General features: G+C 35.8%; 2 protein-coding genes across 7 annotated transcripts in view; both read right to left on the bottom strand.

Annotated features, from left to right (window-relative positions):
- LOC108094493 (protein bunched, class 1/class 3/D/E isoforms) overlaps window positions 1-20,259 on the bottom strand; it is a 100,610-nt gene that overhangs the window by 43,282 nt on the left and 37,069 nt on the right. The window contains exon 3 of one of the 6 annotated variants that reach the window (XR_006245706.1): window positions 10,643-13,236. The exons of 4 other annotated variants lie outside the window; for them this stretch is intronic. Coding sequence is in view for 1 of the 2 variants with exons in the window: in XM_017195090.2 (XP_017050579.1) it covers window positions 3,389-3,615 (227 nt within the window). In the remaining variant the exon portion in view is untranslated. Of the gene's footprint in view, window positions 1-3,388; window positions 3,631-10,642; window positions 13,237-20,259 lie in introns of those variants that run through there. One more of the 6 variants, XM_017195090.2, reaches the window with a different exon arrangement.
- LOC108094494 lies at window positions 315-1,144 on the bottom strand. Its single transcript, XM_017195094.2, has one exon. It carries the CDS (start codon window positions 1,142-1,144, stop codon window positions 710-712), a length of 435 nt encoding a protein of 144 aa, XP_017050583.1. The 3' UTR covers window positions 315-709.

Genomic DNA, 20,259 nt, shown 5'->3' with positions numbered 1-20,259 from the left:
GCCAAAAGACGTCACACGAGTGCCATTTGTTGGCCAACAGCCCCGACCACCAACAAAATGGAAAGGAAAAAAAGCATCAATTTTCGCTGTTGGCCAATTTTGGCAATAGCTGCACGATTTGCCACGAACCGAGTGGGTGTTGATGGCTAAAATTTTGGTATACAATTCTCTCGCCCTTTTCTCGACTCAGAATTTTCTTTTGTCAGCCTGTTGGCAGGTGGACAGCTTGAGGATGAGTCAAAGATTGCATGGGTTCGGCCTTATAATTGAAACACTCTGCCCAATTTGGCACTTATTGCAAAGCATCAAAGAAATGAGGTGTGGCCCTCAAGCGCATAATAGACTTCTAGGAATTTTAATGAAACAAATGCAAACTAACGAAATAACCAAACTAACGTGACAACTTAATTCTAGGAAACATATACACAGTACAATAGTTTTAAGTGCACATCTATTTCAAGGGAATAAGTTTGCGTGTTGAACAATTTAAAATCGATACAAAACGATTCCATTTAATCGGGTGATGCGGGAAAACAGATAAAAGTGTTCTTGTCAAAATTTCCCAGGAAACAACTAATAAGATAAAAGAAACTAATTAACAAATAATTGAGTGAATACAGCTATATTTTCTTTAGAATGCATTGTAAATTATAAAAAATCTTTGACAAAAAGGAATTTCGCTGACTTCTGCTTCTTCCACAAGATCCATCTAATCTTCATCCAAATCCTCATCTGATTCGATCACTATACCCACACATGAATAATTTTTCTGCAGAATTATTTCCCACCGATTAATTTCGGTTTCATGAAGGTACTGGGTGAAATCCATGCCGGCCACATGAGACAAGGTTCCATGCAACCCGAATTCTAGCAAATCGTTTGATACATCGTAAATCTTTTCCTTTAGGGCCACCAAAATTCTTCCATCGGATCGAGTTCCATCGAACTTTAGCAACTGCTCCAAGGTTAACTTAATTGGTGGCAAGTCCGGAAGTTCGGCTGCATACAGCTTTCTCATATCGAGAAGACTGGCTCCACCACTATGTAGTTGATTTTGATAGATGTACAAGTACGCCAAGGCGGCCATAACAATGGTCAGCAAGATACTGATCGCGCAACCTAACTTTCCTAGTTCCTCATCCATTTTTATACCCTTGCAGAGCAAAAGGGTATTATAATTTCAGTCAGATGTTTGCAACGCAGTGAAGGAGACACCTCAGACCCCATAAAGTATATATATTCTTGATCAGCATCACGAGTAGAATCAGAATACGTCTGTACGTCTGTCCGTCTGTCCGTCTGGCCGTCTGTCCGTCTGTCCGTCTGTCCGTCTGTCTGTTTCTCTTCAAACTAGTCTCTCAGTTTTAAAGCTATCTTACTGAAACTTTCCCAAAAGGTGTGTAGTTATTGCACGCAGTATATAAGTCGGAACGAGCCGGATCGGGCGACTATATAGGATAGCTCCCATACAAGAGATTGAAATACCAAATTCTAACGCCGTTGTTTTTGATCAGATCGACTTGAATTCTTCAAGATGGCGTTTTCTAACTGTTATTGAATTTCGGATTAAATTTTATCAAAATCGGATAACTCTATAGTATAGCTGCCATAGGAGAGATCATAAACTATATATAGAATTAATGGAAATAAATTGATAACATCGTTGTTTTTTATCCCATGAGCATGATTTTTTGAATATCAAGTTTTTTAAGAACTCCTATATTGAGAAAAAAGTTTCATACAAATCGGACAACTATATCTTATAGCTGTCATAGGAAAGATCGAAAAATCTATATAGAAATAACGGAAGTAAAATTATAACATCGTGGTTTTTCATCAGACAAGTATGATTTTTGAAATATAGAGTTTTCTTACGACTCTTAAATTACGAATTAAATTTGATCAAAATCGGACAACTATATCATATAGCTCCCATATGATCTATAGTCGGAAATATGGAAAATGAATAGAAAAATCGTTATAGCTTCGATGTTGTTTAGCCCTTATGCATTTTGTTCGACATATTGATGACTGCAAGGGTATATAAGCTTCGGCTTGCCGAAGCTAGCTTCCTTTCTTGTTATTTTTCCTGTTGTCTGTTTTTTATTTAGTCGAAACGAATCCTTTGGTATTCCGAATTAAAGTAAAGTTAAGTAAGTCAAGGCTAACTTGTAAAGTCGCACATTATCATTTAAATAAAACATTCATCTTAACTTTGCTCAAAAAATGGTTGTTTGTATATAAAAAAGTATTATCTTTGTTACTAAAAATGTTTATCTTTTAAAAAATCAGTTTTCTATTTAAATACAATTTTATAACAAAATGTCTTAAAAACATGAGTTTCTCTCATATAAATCCTCTGGTAAATAAATAGGTTTCCTTCTTGAAAAACAAACCAAATACAGAAGAAGAATCGCCCTTTGCCATACAATCCACATCTCGTTCGCTTTCGCTGTTGGATCTGCTAATATTTGGCGTGATAACCAAAGTTTATTGTTCTGTTGTGCCGTTGCCTTGAAAAGAATCAAGTAGCTGGCTGTTATCAAATTGCCACAGCCGCAGAGTAGCTGCCATATCGTTGGGGCAGGTGATAATGTCAGCGAGTGTATCAGGAGCACAGAAATTGGAGCACAGCCCTCAGAGTCTGGCAGTCAGCACAAAAGCAGGTTGAACAATTTTCTTATATTATCAGTTGATTAAATATGAATTATATGAACAAATAAAGGCACAACCACATACAGGCAATTTCAAAAGTGTGAGTGTCATGAAAAACGATAAGCGCCGGCACACAAAAAACAAAAATTCTGATACAGGGTCTCCAGCGAAATGAAAAAAAAAAAATAACAAAATATAAACTGCAAACATTCAGGTGTTAATTATAATTCGCTCTGGTTTCAGAGTTAAATTGAAATATAACATAAGTTTCTGTGTAAAATAGATTACTTTAAAATTAGGTAGTTGTTAATTATTATGATATTTTTAGGGTTATTAAGTGTACTATGAATTTGTGTAATTATAAGATTTGGGTGTCAATAAGTACGTATTGTATGTTTTACTTAATTTTTTTGTGTGTATTCATTCGTAAAAAGTTTTTTATGATAACGAATTATCTTTGGCTTTCAGGCTTTAATTAACAACTTAGTAGTTAATTAGTTTTAATACACATGAACTAAATAAAACAATCTTATAGACCTTAATTCATGTTTATAAACATTTACAAAATTCAAATAATCATGCTATTTAAAAATAAATAAAAGTAATTATCCGAATTTGCATTTTTAAATAATTTGTTGAAGTAAATAATCACAAACAATTATATTTTTTTTAAAAGCTTTATATACATATTCATCTTTTGACGTTTTTATTCCTTTGCTTTTTGTTTACTTACCCGATGAAATCTTTGATAAAACAATAAACCTTAAATAAACCGCGGTCATTATTAAGCAAATATTCGGGCTGAATGACAGCAGCTGGCATTAGATTGACGTTTTGTTGTTGCTGCTGTTGTTGTTGAAGGTGCATTTGTTGTTGCTGCACCGACATTTCGCTGCCACCGATGTTGTTGCTGCTGGTCGTCGCCATATTGGCAGCCATTTTGTTGGCTAACGCAGCCATTTTGTTGTTACTGTTGCCGCCATGCTGGCAACTCTTGTGCTCATGCAATTGTTGTTGTTATTGTTGTTGTTCTTGTCGCTTTAGCAATTGTTGTTATTGTTTAATCAAAGTTACTGGTGCTGTTTAAAGCACACTTTAATGTCTTTCGAAGAGCCAAATTGGTATTCAACTTAAATTAAATTGATCTTCAAATTGATATACAAAAGTCTTAAAGTTTGGTTAGATAACTATTGCAAAGCTGTCAAAATTTATACAATTTTGTTATAATTCCTTTGCAGACTAATTCAAATATTTTTTTTTATATTTAAATTTATTTACTATAAAAAGTAAATTTAGAATTCTTAGACAAGGGATTTAAAGGAGAGCCTTTTTATTTTACAAAAAAAAAATGTTCAAGTTGATGTATAATCAGTTAATATTTGTAAATATTAAATTGGACAAAAGAAAAAAAATTTTACCTTGTTATTAAACAAGATATTTTTCTTTATTTCAAAATTAAATTCAAAAGAGAAACTGTGTTTATATTCTAAACCTCTGCAATAGTTATTCACAAATTAGTCGAACCAAAGCAAAATTAAATTAATTCAAATCACAAAAGCAATTGGCAAATTTTTGTTTGCTTTCATTTGAAACTTTGCCAATTTTCATTAATTTCTGTTTCAGCTGCAATTTGTCGAGCTGTGGTGTTTTGTAGTGTAGTGGTGGTGATTGTGTGGGTGTTGCATGTGTCATCATTAAAAGCGAAGTTTCAGCGTGGAGTAAAGTATTTAATTAACATTCGCAGAGCACTGACATGCCACAAGGCATTTTGTTGCATGCCCCGCAGAAAAAACAGACTCGTACAAACGGGAGATGAACAGCGCTTACATAACAAACGTGAAGCTGATGAGAAGGCATGCGAGATGCAGTAACAGAAACAATTGGGTTGCTCAATATGTATGCGACTACTACAATTCATTTTCATTTCATCCATACAAGCTTTAACGCCTAACTATATGTGCAAAATACATTAGCTTCTTAGGAATAGTATTGAAACTAAAAGCTACACCAGTTTCAGGAAATGGGTTTTGGTAAATTGTCAGGTAAAGTTTTAAAGCCGCGTTGGTATTTTATATATTTAAAAAAAAAACTAACTACATATCTACAATTTAAATTTTCTCATATTTTGATAACCATTTTATAAAGTTTTAAGAATTGTTAAATAATTGAAGTATTTGTCTTGTCATAATGTTTAAATTTCAGCAAAGAATTTATTTTTTTATTTATTTTTAGGTATCTAAAAATGTATATTATTTTATATGTACATTCAGACGAACCATATTGTCAGAAATAGGATCTTCACTTCCCTTTAATTTTAAGTCTCCTTGGAAAAAGTGAGCAACAATTTAATTTGAGCATAGATAGTGCTCCCACCGCCTGTCAAGTGTTACAAAAATGTAATATGTCTCTGAGGCAGAAAGTTAGTCAGGCACTGGGTCGTCGGTTTCCCGTTTCTGTGCAGCTCCTCTCGGCTTTTGTGGGTGCAACAAATGGCGCCTGCTGACAGCTAGTTGACAGCGCGACTAGAAATATGACAGCTCCGGCTGGAGGCACTTGTGTGTCAACAACTGCCCGACAACTTGTTTTAGATGCGATAAGCAAAAAGCGGAGACATTCCAGCAGTAATGAGGGACGAACGATGCCTCCCCAAAGAACCTCAAACAAAACGAAGAAAAAATGTGACAAAAATTGATGTGCAACATACATCAATTAGCATTTTTAATCACCCAAACCGAAGGAGCACAACCAAGGTTGCTTGCCAGAATTATTTATACACTTTTGTATGCTGTTCATATGTTTGGGTTTAGGTTTTTAATACAGTCAAGTGGCGAGGCCCTAACGATGATGTTACTCGACCCTGACTTTGACTTCCCTTCAGCCCACACAAGCTGCCCAAACAGTCACGTACCAAAGAGGCAGCCCAAGTACTTATTTTTTTTATTTTTTGTCAAGGGTCCACACTTCTAAGCACTCGAAGGGAAAGGTCAGGGGGATTCGGGGGCACTAAGCATGCCAAGTATTTTCATCCCAAAGAGTTGGTGGAAAGCCTTGAGTTCTGCTCTGCCAAAGAACAAACTCATTCACATTCCCATTCATATTCACGTTCAGATCCCCCACTCAATTGAAACTGACACACGGCGCCCAGCATGAAACACAACACAAAAAGCATTTCGCCTTGAAAACGTTTTCATAATGGAACCCAAAACAACACAACACAACATAACACAGCGCGAAACAAGAAAATAAAATCTCTGTACGAAAATGAACTGCAAAAGTCCAATGTAAGGGGGCATTACTTCTGAGGTAGTCGACACAATAGGCGGATGGATGGATGGATGTTTGGCAAGGATTTTTTTGTTTCAATGAGCACGTGCTGGGGCCACAGAGCCTTGATGCGCGGGAGTGATGGCGGATTACTGTGATGGGATGCCTAGTTCATCAGGCTTAGAGGTTAGGCCATCTTGTAATGAATAAGGGGATCTACAAGTTTATTACTTGCGGGGGGTAAATGGTTATGTAACAAACATGTACAAGGCTTGAACATAAACAAGTTGATTGCCATCCTCTTAGGATTAACTTTTTAAATAAATTAATAGGTTTTTAAATGTATATTTTTTTAGTGACCTAGAATAAGATAAGTTAGATTTTTAATTGGTGACAGTCGAACCGATTCCAAACTATGTAGTAAATTTCTCTATGACTACAGTTTTCTATAAAATTAAATCAAAAACCTATAATTTTAGTAAGCTAGGAAAACAGTCAAAGTAAAATGTAGATTTATTTCTTTTGCTTAAAATCTGCAAATTAATTTATGAAATTAAATAAATAACCTACATGGAGGATCCCGCGGAAATCTAGGCTAAATAGTTTAGCATTTACTGAACGTTAAAAATACACTGAAACAAGAAAGGAAGCTAGCTTCGGCAAGCCGAAGCTTATATACCCTTGCAGTCATCAAACATATCGAACAAAATACATAAAGGCTAACAACATCGAAGCTATGACGACTTTTCTATTAATTTTCCATATTTTCGACTATTGTTCATATGGCAGCTATATGATATAGTAGTCCGATTTTGATGAAATTTTTTCTCGGTTCAAGGGTAGTTCATAAAGTCGATGTTGTAAAAATCATGCTCGTGGAATAAAAAACAACAACGTTATGATTATTTTGCCATTATTTCTATATATATTTTTTGATCTTTCCTATGGCAGCTTATGATAGGGTTATTCGATTTTGATAAAATTTAATCCGAAATTTAATAACCGTTAGAAAACGCCATCTTGAAGAATTCAAGTCGATCTGATCAAAAACAACGGCGTAATAATTTTTTATCCTTTATTTTTTTGACCTCTTGTATGGGAGCTATCCGATATAGTCGGCCGATCCGGCTCGTTCCGACTTATATACTGCGTGCAATAACTACACAACTTTTGGAAAAGTTTCAACACGATAGCTTTAAAACTGAGAGACTAGTTTACATAGAAACCGACAGGAGGACAGACGGACAGACGGACAGACGGACAGACAGACAGACGGACAGACGGACAGACGTACATACATATTTCGATTCAGATGGTGATGCTGATCAAGAATATATATACTTTATGGGGTCTGAGGTGTCTCCTTCACTGCGTTGCAAACTTCTGACTGAAATTATAATACCCTTTGCTCTGCAAGGGTATAATTATTTAGAAATCTATACATCGTGTTAATCTTTGAATTTGCTCTTAAAATTATATATTAAATAACAACTCTTTTCCCAAAGTTTCAACGTTGTAAAATTCCACTTTTAAAATTTATTTCCATACACACTTTTTATTAACAACGTGCTCCACCAAGCACTCAATAAAAATCATTTAAGCGTAAAATTTATACACATCACAGAACAATGTCAGCAGGGAGTCAAAGTCTCCTTCTCCCATTATCCTATCCCCGACTTTTTGTATATTTACGCGGATTTAAGCGCAACTCACGCAGTGTAAAATGGAATTATGCAAAGTATCTGTGAGCGGGCCCCTTCAAGTGTGTGTGTACGCGTCATTGAGCTATGAAAAACAATACAGAATACAGAGGAAAAAAGCAAGTAGAGACAAGGATCAGGCGAAGGACTCGTCAACTTTCGAAAAGCGCATTACTTGCTTTGGGAACAAGGGGAAAATAAAAACGAGTAACGAAATCGCTATTGTCACAAACACACATACATCGACGCACAGATACAGATGCACACCAGCAGGCCTGACCTTGACCTGGAAATTGCGCCATGTGGAGCAAACGAGGGGGTGGACTGCCACCGCCTCCCCTTCGCCATCTCGCTGTGAATGGGCCAACAGAAAAATACGAAACCTGAACATGTTGTTATTTGAGTTTAGTTCGGTTGGTTCTTTGTTGCAACTGCTTCGCACAGACACAGATACCCAAGCTCTATCACACAGATACTACCCACAGTCGGCGACAGCCTCAGATACAGATACACAGATACAGCATAAAATGCTTGCTTGTCATTGTGTGGGTGGTTTGCAAAAAAAAAAAAAAAGTGGGTCGTGGCGGATGCTTCGCTATGTTCCCTTGTCCCCCATTAACCCCCTGATTTTTATGATAACATTTTATAGTGCTCCCCAACTTCGCTTGGCTTTATGGCATCTCCAAATGCAATTGCATGCGCCGAGCGACTGACAATTGGCGCCAAATGCTCCCAAGGACGTCAACATTTCCAAAAAGATTTCATCACGTAATCTGCATTCAAGAAGTCCGAGGGCTTTGCATCTACGAAATAATATTGCATTCGTGCAATAAATTTCAATTTATTGTCGGAGTATAAGATATCTCTGAGTTGATATGGAAATGGATTTTTAGTGCAACATAAAAGCGAATGGCTAGGTTAACTGTGTCAAAGTTGGCCAACTCTCAGCTTATTTTTATTGGACAACAGGGATCAGCATTTATTCGGCTCCGATTTTTGGAAAATAACAAGTCTATAAATAAAATGTATATCCGAACCGAAATAATAAATTTAAAAATGCTACTGTTCGCCAATAAATGTTTATTTACTACCGATGACTTAATTTAAAGGCTCATTAAAGTTTGTGCTCAATTAGGTTCCGTAAAAGTCATTTACCCGCTCAATTCTGCTAACGATATTTCAATTAAATTGATTTATCATTCAATCATAAATCAATAAATACATTTAAGAACCGTCGGTATTAGATCATTAAGGACTCAGAAAAGCAATAACAAATACCAGCTAGAACCGCTCTAAGCCAGCTGAGTTCATCAAGATTCATTTACTCGCAATCGAAAATAAAAAGAGATGCACAAAATGCGATCCGCTTAATAGGCAAACGTCGATTAAATGAACCAGCCAGATGTTGTATCTCGATATATATATATTATATATATGACGTGTGCAGTTGATGATGATGTTAAGCAGTTTAAATCAAATTATCAGCATGAAAAGATCTCAAATTAAATTGCTGTTGTTCGGATATCCAAAATTGGCAAATTAGAGGCAAAGTTGCATTCATGCGAAGAAGATCGCTCTCGCAACTAGAAGTTAATAATATTATAGGGGTGTGTTTTAGTTTTCGTTTTCGATTCAGATTTTTTTTTTTTGTGCTTTTTGACTCCACCTCCCTTTGTTGAGGTCACCAGTCAAAATATTGCGTATCCGCAACGTTGACGTGACGCCATTGTGGCTGGCGAAACGATAACCAAACCATGGCAAAACCCAAGGGCATTCCACCGAAAAGCGTCAAGGAAATGAATGAAAATCAACTTTCAAGTAAGAGTTGCGTAATCACAGGGGGTTGTGGTGGTTGGCTGCTTTTCCTATGGGGGTTTGAGCCAATGCGTGGGAAACACTACAGCAAACACAAATAAGCTGACAACCTCAAATGGTCTGTGTAGGCAAAAGAACAACAATGATTCGTTAAAGAAGGCGCAAGAAGGAAAGCCAGCATAAGAAAGAGAAAAATCAATGATTTCGTTGTCTTTCGTAGAAATGCCCTCAATCATGTTTGCACAATTAAACTTTTTGCGCTCAACTTCTGGAGGAATTTGCCATTTGGTTTCCTTTATTTATTGATTTCTGATTAATGGCCATTCGGCTTTGGCCAGAAGGACACTTTTATTGGCCCATTAAGGACGCCCTGACATTGAAGGCATAGTGCCAGTCAAGGCGATTAAATGTTTGCCTCTTCAATGACTTGCCTTTGCCCATATTGATTTGATGTGTTGTGGAAAAACTAGGGGAAAAACTAGTGGAAACTAGGGGAGTGTAAATAGGGATTATTTAATGATTGGTTTCTATTTTTGGAACTGTGGTATTATGGGTGCAACTTGGAATACTTTCTTAGAAAAGTGTGAAAATCTTTAGATTAAATTATCATTTTTAATCAGAATTTTAGCAATTTGAATTGACAACATCAGTTATAGGGTTTTTTAGGGGTAATTGAAACAGTTTTAAAAAATAATTGGTACGTTCTTGTAAACATAATCTGACCCAAAAAACTTTACATAATATAGAAGGTGGAATTATAACTACTACATTGAATATTAAACACACTTTATATGTGGGGTTAATTTTTCACAAAGACACGTCATGCGTAACAAATAACTGCATGCTGACTATTCCTCATCTAAATAATTTAACAATTTGCCTTGTTATTAGCTTTTTGCCCCGATGTAATAGCTTTTTTTTAGAAACCCGACGTTTCCCTCATTTATTTAGCTTAAATGCTTACCCCTTCCCTCACCCAACATTCAAATTAAGCCGTAAAAACCACTCACAATCTTGAAGAATCAGTTAAAATGCTCATAAATGTTTGATGTTCGTTTAATGTTGATCAGATGTAAAGAATATTTTTCAATTGGATAATTTGCCATTTATTTTGTTCTGGTCGCAATGAAATCATAAACCAACCGAAACGAAACGAATTAACCAACAACACAAACACAAATAATTAGAATTTTGTAGAGTGACATTACCTTTTAATAAAAATATTTCCGTTATTAAAAGCGATTTCTAAATTGTTTTTGTTTTCCATGAATGAAATTTTTTTGTTCACCGATGTTGGATATAATAATTTGAGTTAATATTTCTGGGTATTTTATCGCGTTGTGGAGAGAAGTAACAAATGGGCGCGAAATTCTAGAAATTATCTATGCAGTAAGAGCGAGCGAGAGCGAGTTGCAAGAGCGATAGTGAGCGAGAGAGAGAAAGAGAGACTAACACACACGCACACACTCAAATAACCGAGGCGTTTTGAATGAAAGATTTTTTGGTAGCTGCCGTTTTCTTTGACTTTTGATTGCCCAGATGCAAATTCTTCTGCTTTATATGCTGATTTATATAATCACTTCGGGTTTGGTTTCAACAAAAACGATTTAATTTAATTTTTACAACACTTAAATTGTTGTAAACTTCACTTTGTTGCAGGCACACTAACACACACACACGCTCCAAGCACACTCAACGCACACAAACGCTCGGCGATGATGTCCGAATACGACTGACTGACGACAGCAGCGAAAACTTCCGCGTTTGCCACAGAAAACAACACACAGAAAAAACGGTATTTTCTGCACAGCGCAGGAAATCGAGCGATAAAACCCGGACCAAATTTGGTAAATACTTTGTTGCTATTTTTTTTATTTCTTCGAATTTGTAATGTTTTTTATGCTAGAAAAATATTTTATTTTGCTAGCTTGTTTTTATGTTTGGTTTAGCAAGAAGCCAAAGTGTAGATTGACTGACTGAGGGTAGGATTTTTTTTGTTGCTAGCTTTTTGTGGCGCGTTCATCGCCCAAGCATGCAGATGAGAGAGAAAAAGAGATAGAGAGAACCATGCAGAAAGAGAGCAAGCGCGAGTTCATTTTCAACAGAAAAAGAGAGCGAACGCCACGTGAGAGGCACAATTTTCGCAAAGAAAGTGAATTTCCCGCTCGCGTCGAGGAAAATTTGTATCTGGCTTTTCCTTTGGTCTTTCCCTTCCAATTTGAATTTCGCTTCCGTCTAATTAGCTCGCGCCTGCAGCGGCCCTTTCTCTCCCTCTCACTATTTCTCTCTTTCTCTGTTGATGTATACATAAATATAGAATATATATGGGTTTGGGTGAAGCATAAATAACACCTGCTCCTGTTTTGGGGCTCTCATTTTTCTCACGCCTGCGCAAATTGTGCAGGAAAACGTGCTAACCCAACTATATATATAGAAAAGAAAAGAAAAAATATGAATTCACCGTTATCATCTGTAATAAGTGAAAGAGAGATAGGCAGCGATTGCAAGTGTCTGTGCAGAAATGAACACTGCACAATAGACCAAAAATCAGAGAGAGAGAGAAAAAAAGAGAGTGGGAGGGAGAGTAGTGCCTCTCAGCTGTCCCCGTTTTTTTGTAAGTTCTCCGCTGGCCAAAATAATTACACCAATTTATAAATTATCAACGAGGCGAAACCATTTGAAAGGTCCTTACTCAAGGTTTTCCTGAAAAGGCAATGGCAGAGAAATACCACACAAAAATGTACAATATCGCACGAAGGAAGGAACGAAATGTCAGCCAAAGAATTTCAATGACAAGGTAAATCAATGTCAGTGCAAGAATTAAAGGAATTTCTATTGTTTTCCAACCGGACAGCTAGTTTTTCAGGGGGCATTCTAAGGACATCCCGACATTAATTGCTTATGTGTGGGGATTCTCCCTTCCAATCCCATTTCCTGCTGTTCTGATTACAAGTGGGGCATGACCCACATACTTGAATAAACAAAGCATAAAAATCAGCTATGCGAATATATGTATATATGTTTGTTCACAATGAAAAGCTCAGAATCCTAACAAAACAATTGAATTTTGGTGCGTGTGCGTCGCCCAAGTTGTACAACTTAACTAGGAAATGGGAACAAAAGAAGAAGAAAAGGACAACTTAGACTGATTCTTGACACAAAAAGGGAAACGCAATCAAATCTAAGGATTCTCAGTTGAAGGCACAAAATAGCGAAGTTGGCTTAGAAAGTGGTAATTGCGTTAAAGGAACTAATGCCTTAACATGTTTAGAGCGGGCGTATACGTAATAAATTAGAATTTCTAAGTAAACAATTCGGTACAGCAAAAAGAAGGGTGGTTTTTTAAGTAGGCGTATACGCAATATACAAATGTAGTGATACATTTTGTCTGTTTTTTTAATCAGTTTGTAAAACTTTATTACTTTTAATTGTGTAATTAGGAATTTAAAGAATTTTAGTTTTTGAAAACATATTGAAGACAATATTCAAGTTCTATGGGTCGTATACGTTATAAATTATTCATACGACACCCATATTTTGTATAGCATACTTAGCAGAACACGGTTAGCCAAACACCCAAAAAAAAAAAGAAAAACCTTCATAAATCATATCAAATTATGTAAAAAAAATTAAGATACACAGACATTTTGTTCTGACTAATCGACGCTAATTGATACAAACTATAAAAAATATAAATACATATATGTTAACCCACGAACATCTCTGAGATTCTTACAAAATGTATACTCACTATGTATATAGAAATATATATTTTGAGAAGCGAATAGGGACATTTACATACCTGAAAATAAAAGAGAAAATATGTTACTTAAAGTTCAAGAGCTTTCGCATTTAAAAAAACCAAATTCTATTTAATGATGATGGAATTAAGTTATTATCAGTCATGCAGTGCAGTTCATTGATATTTTTAGCGAAATGGAGGTAACTCAATCAAATTCGTATCATCGAAGGCAAGACATTTTCGAGAGGTAAACAAGGTTTGATAAGATTAGGTGTAGAGAGGGTGAAAAAATGATTAGATGACAAGGCTGAACGCCTTCCTTTGTCCACTTTTTATAATGATTTAATGGCGGTAAGCTCATATTGAAAACTACTTTATAGAGCAATCATCAGCGCTGTCTGGGCTCCAAAGAGCCCAAAGTAAACAAAACTGGTTGCTTGTAATTTTCCACATGGCAATGGGTGCAGCCCACAGACCAGTTCTATGAAAGGTCGCCACCTCGATGGTCACGATCATATCCACTCACAAATTTAGACCTCTTTTCGTCTACAAAGCCGAAAAGCGTTTGAAAACAAACAATGATAAGTAGAATTGGCAGAGTCATAATATCGAGAATCACTTATTTGGGTTACTTAAATAAGAAAGAATCAAATTAAAAAAAGAAAAGAGTCAAGAGTTTTTAAAATTAATATTGTAATACACAGCTCTTTGAATTAACAAGATTATTTTTTAACAAATTTTTGTTTTTTCAGGCGACAAAAATGAATCCAAAATTTAATTTTCTTAATAATTTTGTGATATAGTTCTTATATTAAAAAAATATTTTTTTTAATTAATTATTGTTTTCTTGCTTATAGTCAAATTTGCAGCTTTATTAGACAAGCTTGACTTTAAACACGTGGTAGACGAAAAGCTCACCTGAGAAAATCCAAGTTACTCATGATAACCCAAAGAAAAATGATAAGAACACCTAGCAGACAAAGCAAGACAAATGGAAAATAACTAGTCACCAGAAGGGAAATCAAAACGCTGATGTGTGGGGTCAATGAAATTGAAATGCAATTGTCAGAAGCTTTTCGAAGCGGGAAAGGAAAAGGGGGAGCTCGAAAGGTAAGCACAAGCTATAGCTAAAGCCAAACAAAAAGCTTGAACCGATCGAAAAAGCGGGAGAGATAATGCCGAGCGAGAGAGAGATAGCGAGAGAGACCGAAAAACCGGCAGAGGCAAACAAAGAGCCGAAGCGACAAGAAACCGAACGACAGCAGCAACAACAGCAACAACAACAGCAGCAGCAATAACAACAGAAAGAGCAATAACAGCAGCAAGAGCAACAACAACAGCAAGAGCAACAACAACAACAGCAACACATTGCTGCCCCATCAGCAACATCGTGGACAAACACGAGGAAAAGGTTCGACTGGCGGCTCAGTGTGACAGCGAACGTCGTACCTGTTGTGTGTTGTGTGTGTCTCCACGAATCTTTACTTTTACTGTTACTGTGTTATGGCATTAAGTCCAGACCAGGCCGAAACGCAAACCCAAAAACAAAGAGCTCTGCGGTGGAAAGTCCTGCGTTGCAAACAATAGCAACAGTTGTCAGATCGAAAAAAAAAACAAATAGAGGAAAGGAGAACTCTGCAAGCAAAATGTTTGAGGTCGCCTGTTTGATGTTCATCTGCCCTTGGCTCATTCTCGTTCTACTAATGTTCATCGCCATGACTGTACTCTAGCCGAACAAGAAGAAGACGACGATGAAGAAGAAGAACGCGAAAAATCATCTGCAAAATGGGCACACACACGTTGTTGCAACACATCGAATGGCCGCCTGGCTGTGTGCCCAAATAATCATCGGAAACTAATTGAGGACTCCTCATCTGCACCACCAAAATATTCCTACGAAAATGTGCTTTCATTGTTTTTATTAATCTGTTCTTTGATTGTTTGCTTGTTGACCACACAAAAGTGTAATGTGATTTAAATTTAGTTTAAAGTAGTATGTAAGCAATTGTACCTAATATGTATGTAGTTTTAATTAGTGTTTAAGCTTGGAAAATAAACTAAGAAGAATAAGGGAGACTGAGGTTTTTACGAGTGGGGCAAGGTTCACTTGGCACATATATATAATTCCATTGTTAACTGCTATTAATTTAGCCTTACAAACCAGTTTTGCGTACGATTATTTCAGCTTAGCTTCGTTCTACTGGCCGGCCCCTAATCCAAGTTTAAGTTGTTTATAAACAATATATACAAAGGAACGATCGGCATACGAATGTTAAACAAAAACAAAGCAATTTAAAAATCAAAATTATTCTTGAATTAAATAATAATTTATTTATGACGTTTACAGAAAAACTCGTTCGACAAATTTGGAATATATGTGTGGATTTTTTTAATCAATTTTTTTTTTATAATACATGTTTGGTTGCCCAATTTCATTTCAGTATTTTGAAATCTATCACGTTTATTGCGCGACATAAACAAATGTCTTTCGCAACCGACAAAGTGTCTGCCATATATAAAAACTTTGGTTATCTACTACTTGTTTCCTATCTGTTTTTGATAAGAGTTAATTTGGGACATGACCTAAACATTTCATTCACAAATCCGAATCTTTTCCGTTTCCTCAATACTCTATTACAAAATGACGTGGAACTTTACTCTATTTTTATCTATACGAGGACATGGTTAAAGATCACACAACTTCCCCAAAAATAAAATACCCGTCAACAAAGACTCGTTAAAAGTGAAAGTTTGTCACAAAGTCGTAATAAGTGTAAAGACAATTACACGTGTAGTTTATGTTTGTATATCCACTCAGCGTCATCGCTCGTTAAATTTAGCATTTTTAAATAAATAATGAATTAAACAGAACAGCACTGAGTAAGTCATAGAAATTAATTAAGCACATATTTTTAAATCAAACAATAACAGTGCACAGTCAATCTAAATTTTTTTATGAGATTTATTTGGAGTATTTTTATTTGCTTGCTTGTATTTGTTTTTTTTATTGTAAACAAGGTAGTTTTCTTTTTCGTATTTTTTGTCTGTGTTTGCAGTGCCAATGAACCTAATTAGCAAATTGAAGAACAATGAAAGCCACGCAAAGAGTATCTACATAAAATATCAACAGAATATCTGTTCAAAAGATTTAATTAAAATTACAAAAAGTAAAAACACATAAAAACATTTATAACTGCTGTGATTTAAATTACAAAAGCTTCGTTTTGTTAGACAAAAAAATTTGTAAATATTTCCTTTTCTAGAAAAAAATGGAAAAATAAATAAATATAATATAAATATTAAAAAAAAAATTTTTGGAAACGTACAATTTTTTTTTAAAGAAAATATTTCTAACTTTAATTTCTAAAGTTGACTTATGTATGAGATTATCTTTGCTGCCTTTTGTTTTGGTCACATTCCATTCGCCTTTTGAGCAAATAGACAAATATTATGACTTGGCTATTATTTACCCAATACGAACGAGACTATTGACCCATTGATGACTGGGTAGAGTCAACTTGGTCCACTTCCATTTGAGCAAACTTTAGCTGACTTTTGGGCTGAACTTATGCACGACTGCTTGGGAAAACCAAATGCATTTTCATTAGAATGCAACAACAGTTCGTGGAAAAGCGGCCTGCAAAGTCATTTGAGACACATCGCGTGCCGCCCGCCGTCAAAGGCAATTTCTGTAATTTTTGTTTGGGTGTGGACAAGGTGGGTGGTGCCACCAACTAACCAAGCAAACCGACTATAGTGCAATCACCTCCGGAACAAGACCCTTTTTGTGGGTCAGCAGGACTGCAGTTTACAGGCGAGCAGACCATTGTGTTTTGTTGCTATAAATTTTGAATGTTCACCCGTGCAATTTCGTGCTCGAATCGGTTTGTCTGCGTGTGAGTTTTGTGGTCTTTTGGGCCTTTTGCCTTTGCCTTCGCCTTTTTCCTATTTTGCATTTCTCGCAATGGGCACTACGAACTTATAGTTCCGGTTGAGACAAGTCAGCAGTTCATTGCTCTAATTCCCAAACAAATACAACAAGAATAACAACCAGCAACAATAGCAAAACAGCGAATAATATCGTATACATTGGGAGAACGATTCCAATTCGAAATTGCAAATTCCTAAATACCCTTTTTTAAACAGTTGAAAAACACTTTCATTTTCTACTATAAACGTTTGAGTAGGTTTTAAATTTAAAAGATATTTTAAAGGTAAGACAGTCTGCAAGGTTTTGTTATACAGTTTTCAAACATTTTTACAGATTTTCTGTTAATGATTGTACTATTTTTTTAGGCTTTATTATAAAGAGAGCATTCGCAAGTCGAAATGTCAATATCAATAGCTCATTGCTACATGCTTTTGTTTGGTTTCGAGCAAAGTTGTTTTTATCGCTGGCCATAAAATCACAAATTTCGCACATAATTAAATGCAAAATGGCAGCGAGGAAAAGCAACCGCAAGGCGATGGCTGGCTAAAATCAAATTACAACTAATCATAATTTCAGCTTGTGTTCCATACTCATGTTTTTCTTTGTTGCGGTTGAAGTTGCTTTGAAGTTTGACGTTTTTGTGGCCGCCGGTTGGATTGTTGCACTTTTTTTTTGAATCGACTGGGGGATTTGCCTATGCAATTATTTGAAATGGGCGGCAACACTTTTCCTTTGGTTATTTTCTGTTTTTTGTATGGAAGTCGCCTGCCTTGAGGCGTTTTGGGCTTGTCATGGAGCTTGTGATTGTGCCGATGACTGGAGGGCAAGTCCTGACCTCCTTTGCTCGCTTTGTAATTTTACTTGGTGGGTGGAACCCAAGCCTACCGAGAAATTACCGCCAGTGGTGTTGGCTTTCAGGTTTTACAACTTAATAAATATGATTAAGTAATGTTAATTTAATGGATAACTATGGATCAAGTTATTAATTTGAATTAACCTTTTGGTTCAAGTTTAAATTCGAGAGAAAGAGTTCGAAAAGATTGCCTACAGCTCAATAAATATTTATAATTTAAAATATTTTATTACAAAATCATAACAACTTTCTAAAGAAAGTGTATTCGAAATTGCATTTAAATTCTTTTCGCAACCATAAAAGCTCAAGTTGAGTTTGTTTTCTTGCGCTTTCCACGTTTGCATAATAATTAATATACCACGATTTAAGCCACGATTTTGCACATTTTGCAAGCATAACATTGCGTGGCGGGAGTTTCATAAGAATTTCCTAGCATTATGCAAAAATGACTGACTATAAGTGAAAACTTGTGTTTTTTACGGTCTTTGTCTTTGGCTTAGTCAACAGTTTGTTTTTGCCTCATTTTTCACTGTCGCGGTTTGTTTGTGCCGCCAGAATGTCTGCCACGTTATTAGCCATTTCGTGATGCCTTCCTCAGTGTGTTCTGTGTGTTCTTGTAACCCTAAACCATAATGAACTTAAGCATTCTGAAAAACATTGTCGTCGACTGATAGTTTTCGCCCCGACTTGCCATCTCAGGTTGCCGCCTTTCTTTGTTTTCTGTTTTCCCTTTGGCAACTAATGAAGCGAACCATGTGCCAACCAGCAGCAGTGTTTTAGTTTATTTGCTGGTTAAACTGTCTCACCTACGTTTTTTCCTCCTCTTACCACCCACCGCTTTTGGCTCATTAGCTTGGCCAAATAGAGACGGCCAAATGGCGAGCGGAATTGCTTTTCCATGCGTCTGCGTTTGTGTTTAACATTTGGCTTCTGTTTAACATTTGCCACGTGGCCGCCGCTTCTAGGAAAAATAATTAAAACTTCAGCTCTTTCATGGGCTAACAAGGGTCGGTCCATTATGTTAGGAATCAAGTAGAAAACAAACATTGGTAGGGAAAGAGATTCATTATGCTGGTTGTTTGCAAAAGGTTGGTTCAGTTGGGCACGACCACATTTAACAATTGAATTGCATTGAATTATTGTTTGCAATGGCAAGAATATTTTTAAGTCAGTTATAATAATTATATGATGTAATTAGGGTGAAAATATTTATAAAGAATTCTGATTGTTTGTTAAATATGCATAATATATATTTTAAAATAAACATTTTTCGTTTTTTTTTTCAAAAGTTGTTAAAGTAAAATAGGTTTTAGTTCTTAACTGCTTTTCTATTTTAGTTTCATGATTTTAAATTAATTATAATAAGTCTGTTCTGCATACTTTCATACTTCATTTCTCAACTCGAGTTATTCAACAATGCATTTTTGTTTACGCAACTGATACTAACAATAGCAAAAATAAATACTGCAAACTTTTCTTATGATCCCCTTATATCAAGCCATCACAAACGATCAATCAAGAGCTATTATGACGTATTCTATCACCATTAGCTGAAGTTTTCATCTCCCACCTGCACTGACGGCACCTGCCAACCCTGAAATATTCTGCTCACGCCACTCAGAACACAAAGTAGCAGCTGTCTGAGCATTATCAATGCGTTCTAAAGTTCAGTCGGAATCTATCAAGATGCGGCCAAGCCCAGTAATTCCTTTAATTGCGCACTCTGCACTGTTCTCTTTGTATTTATGCAACAGTTTCTCATCGGAAATTATTCTGTGGAACACAAAGCCAATGGCAATTAAAGTAATTAAAACGAAGAGCGTTTATCGACTCGGGCAATCTCGAAAGCCTCAAGGAAAGCCGCAATAAAAAGTGATATCCAACACGCCCACATGATGAGCTTTAAAATGCGGTCACTTAGCTAATTTAGAGGTTAGAAAGCTTTATTTATTTTTGGTTTTAGGTGGCAACCCTATTTAAACGGAGTTAAGTTGGTTGCGCCTCGAATCAATAGAAAACTTGTGTAAGTAAATGATTTTATAAAATAGATTTTATACTTAAAATAGCTAAGAATAGCTAAGTTTGAACGTTTTATTGTTATTATATCCACATTCTTGGCATACGTTTTTTTTTTCCCTTATATCAATATCAATTACAAACCCAGAGATTTCGCACATAAATAATATATTTATTTTTTGCACACGTGTCACTGTAGTTGCATTTTACCCAACCCTCGAAGCTTTGCCCTCTGGCAATTTTAATAATAAAACCTTTCTGTCCCGATTTTAATTTTCCTTCC

The sequence above is a fragment of the Drosophila ficusphila genome, unplaced genomic scaffold, assembly GCF_018152265.1.
Source record: "Drosophila ficusphila isolate 14025-0441.05 unplaced genomic scaffold, ASM1815226v1 contig_607, whole genome shotgun sequence".
NCBI lineage: Eukaryota > Metazoa > Arthropoda > Insecta > Diptera > Drosophilidae > Drosophila > Drosophila ficusphila.
The sequence above is the reverse complement of the archived record's forward strand: the minus strand, read 5'-3'. Positions and strand labels throughout refer to the sequence as shown.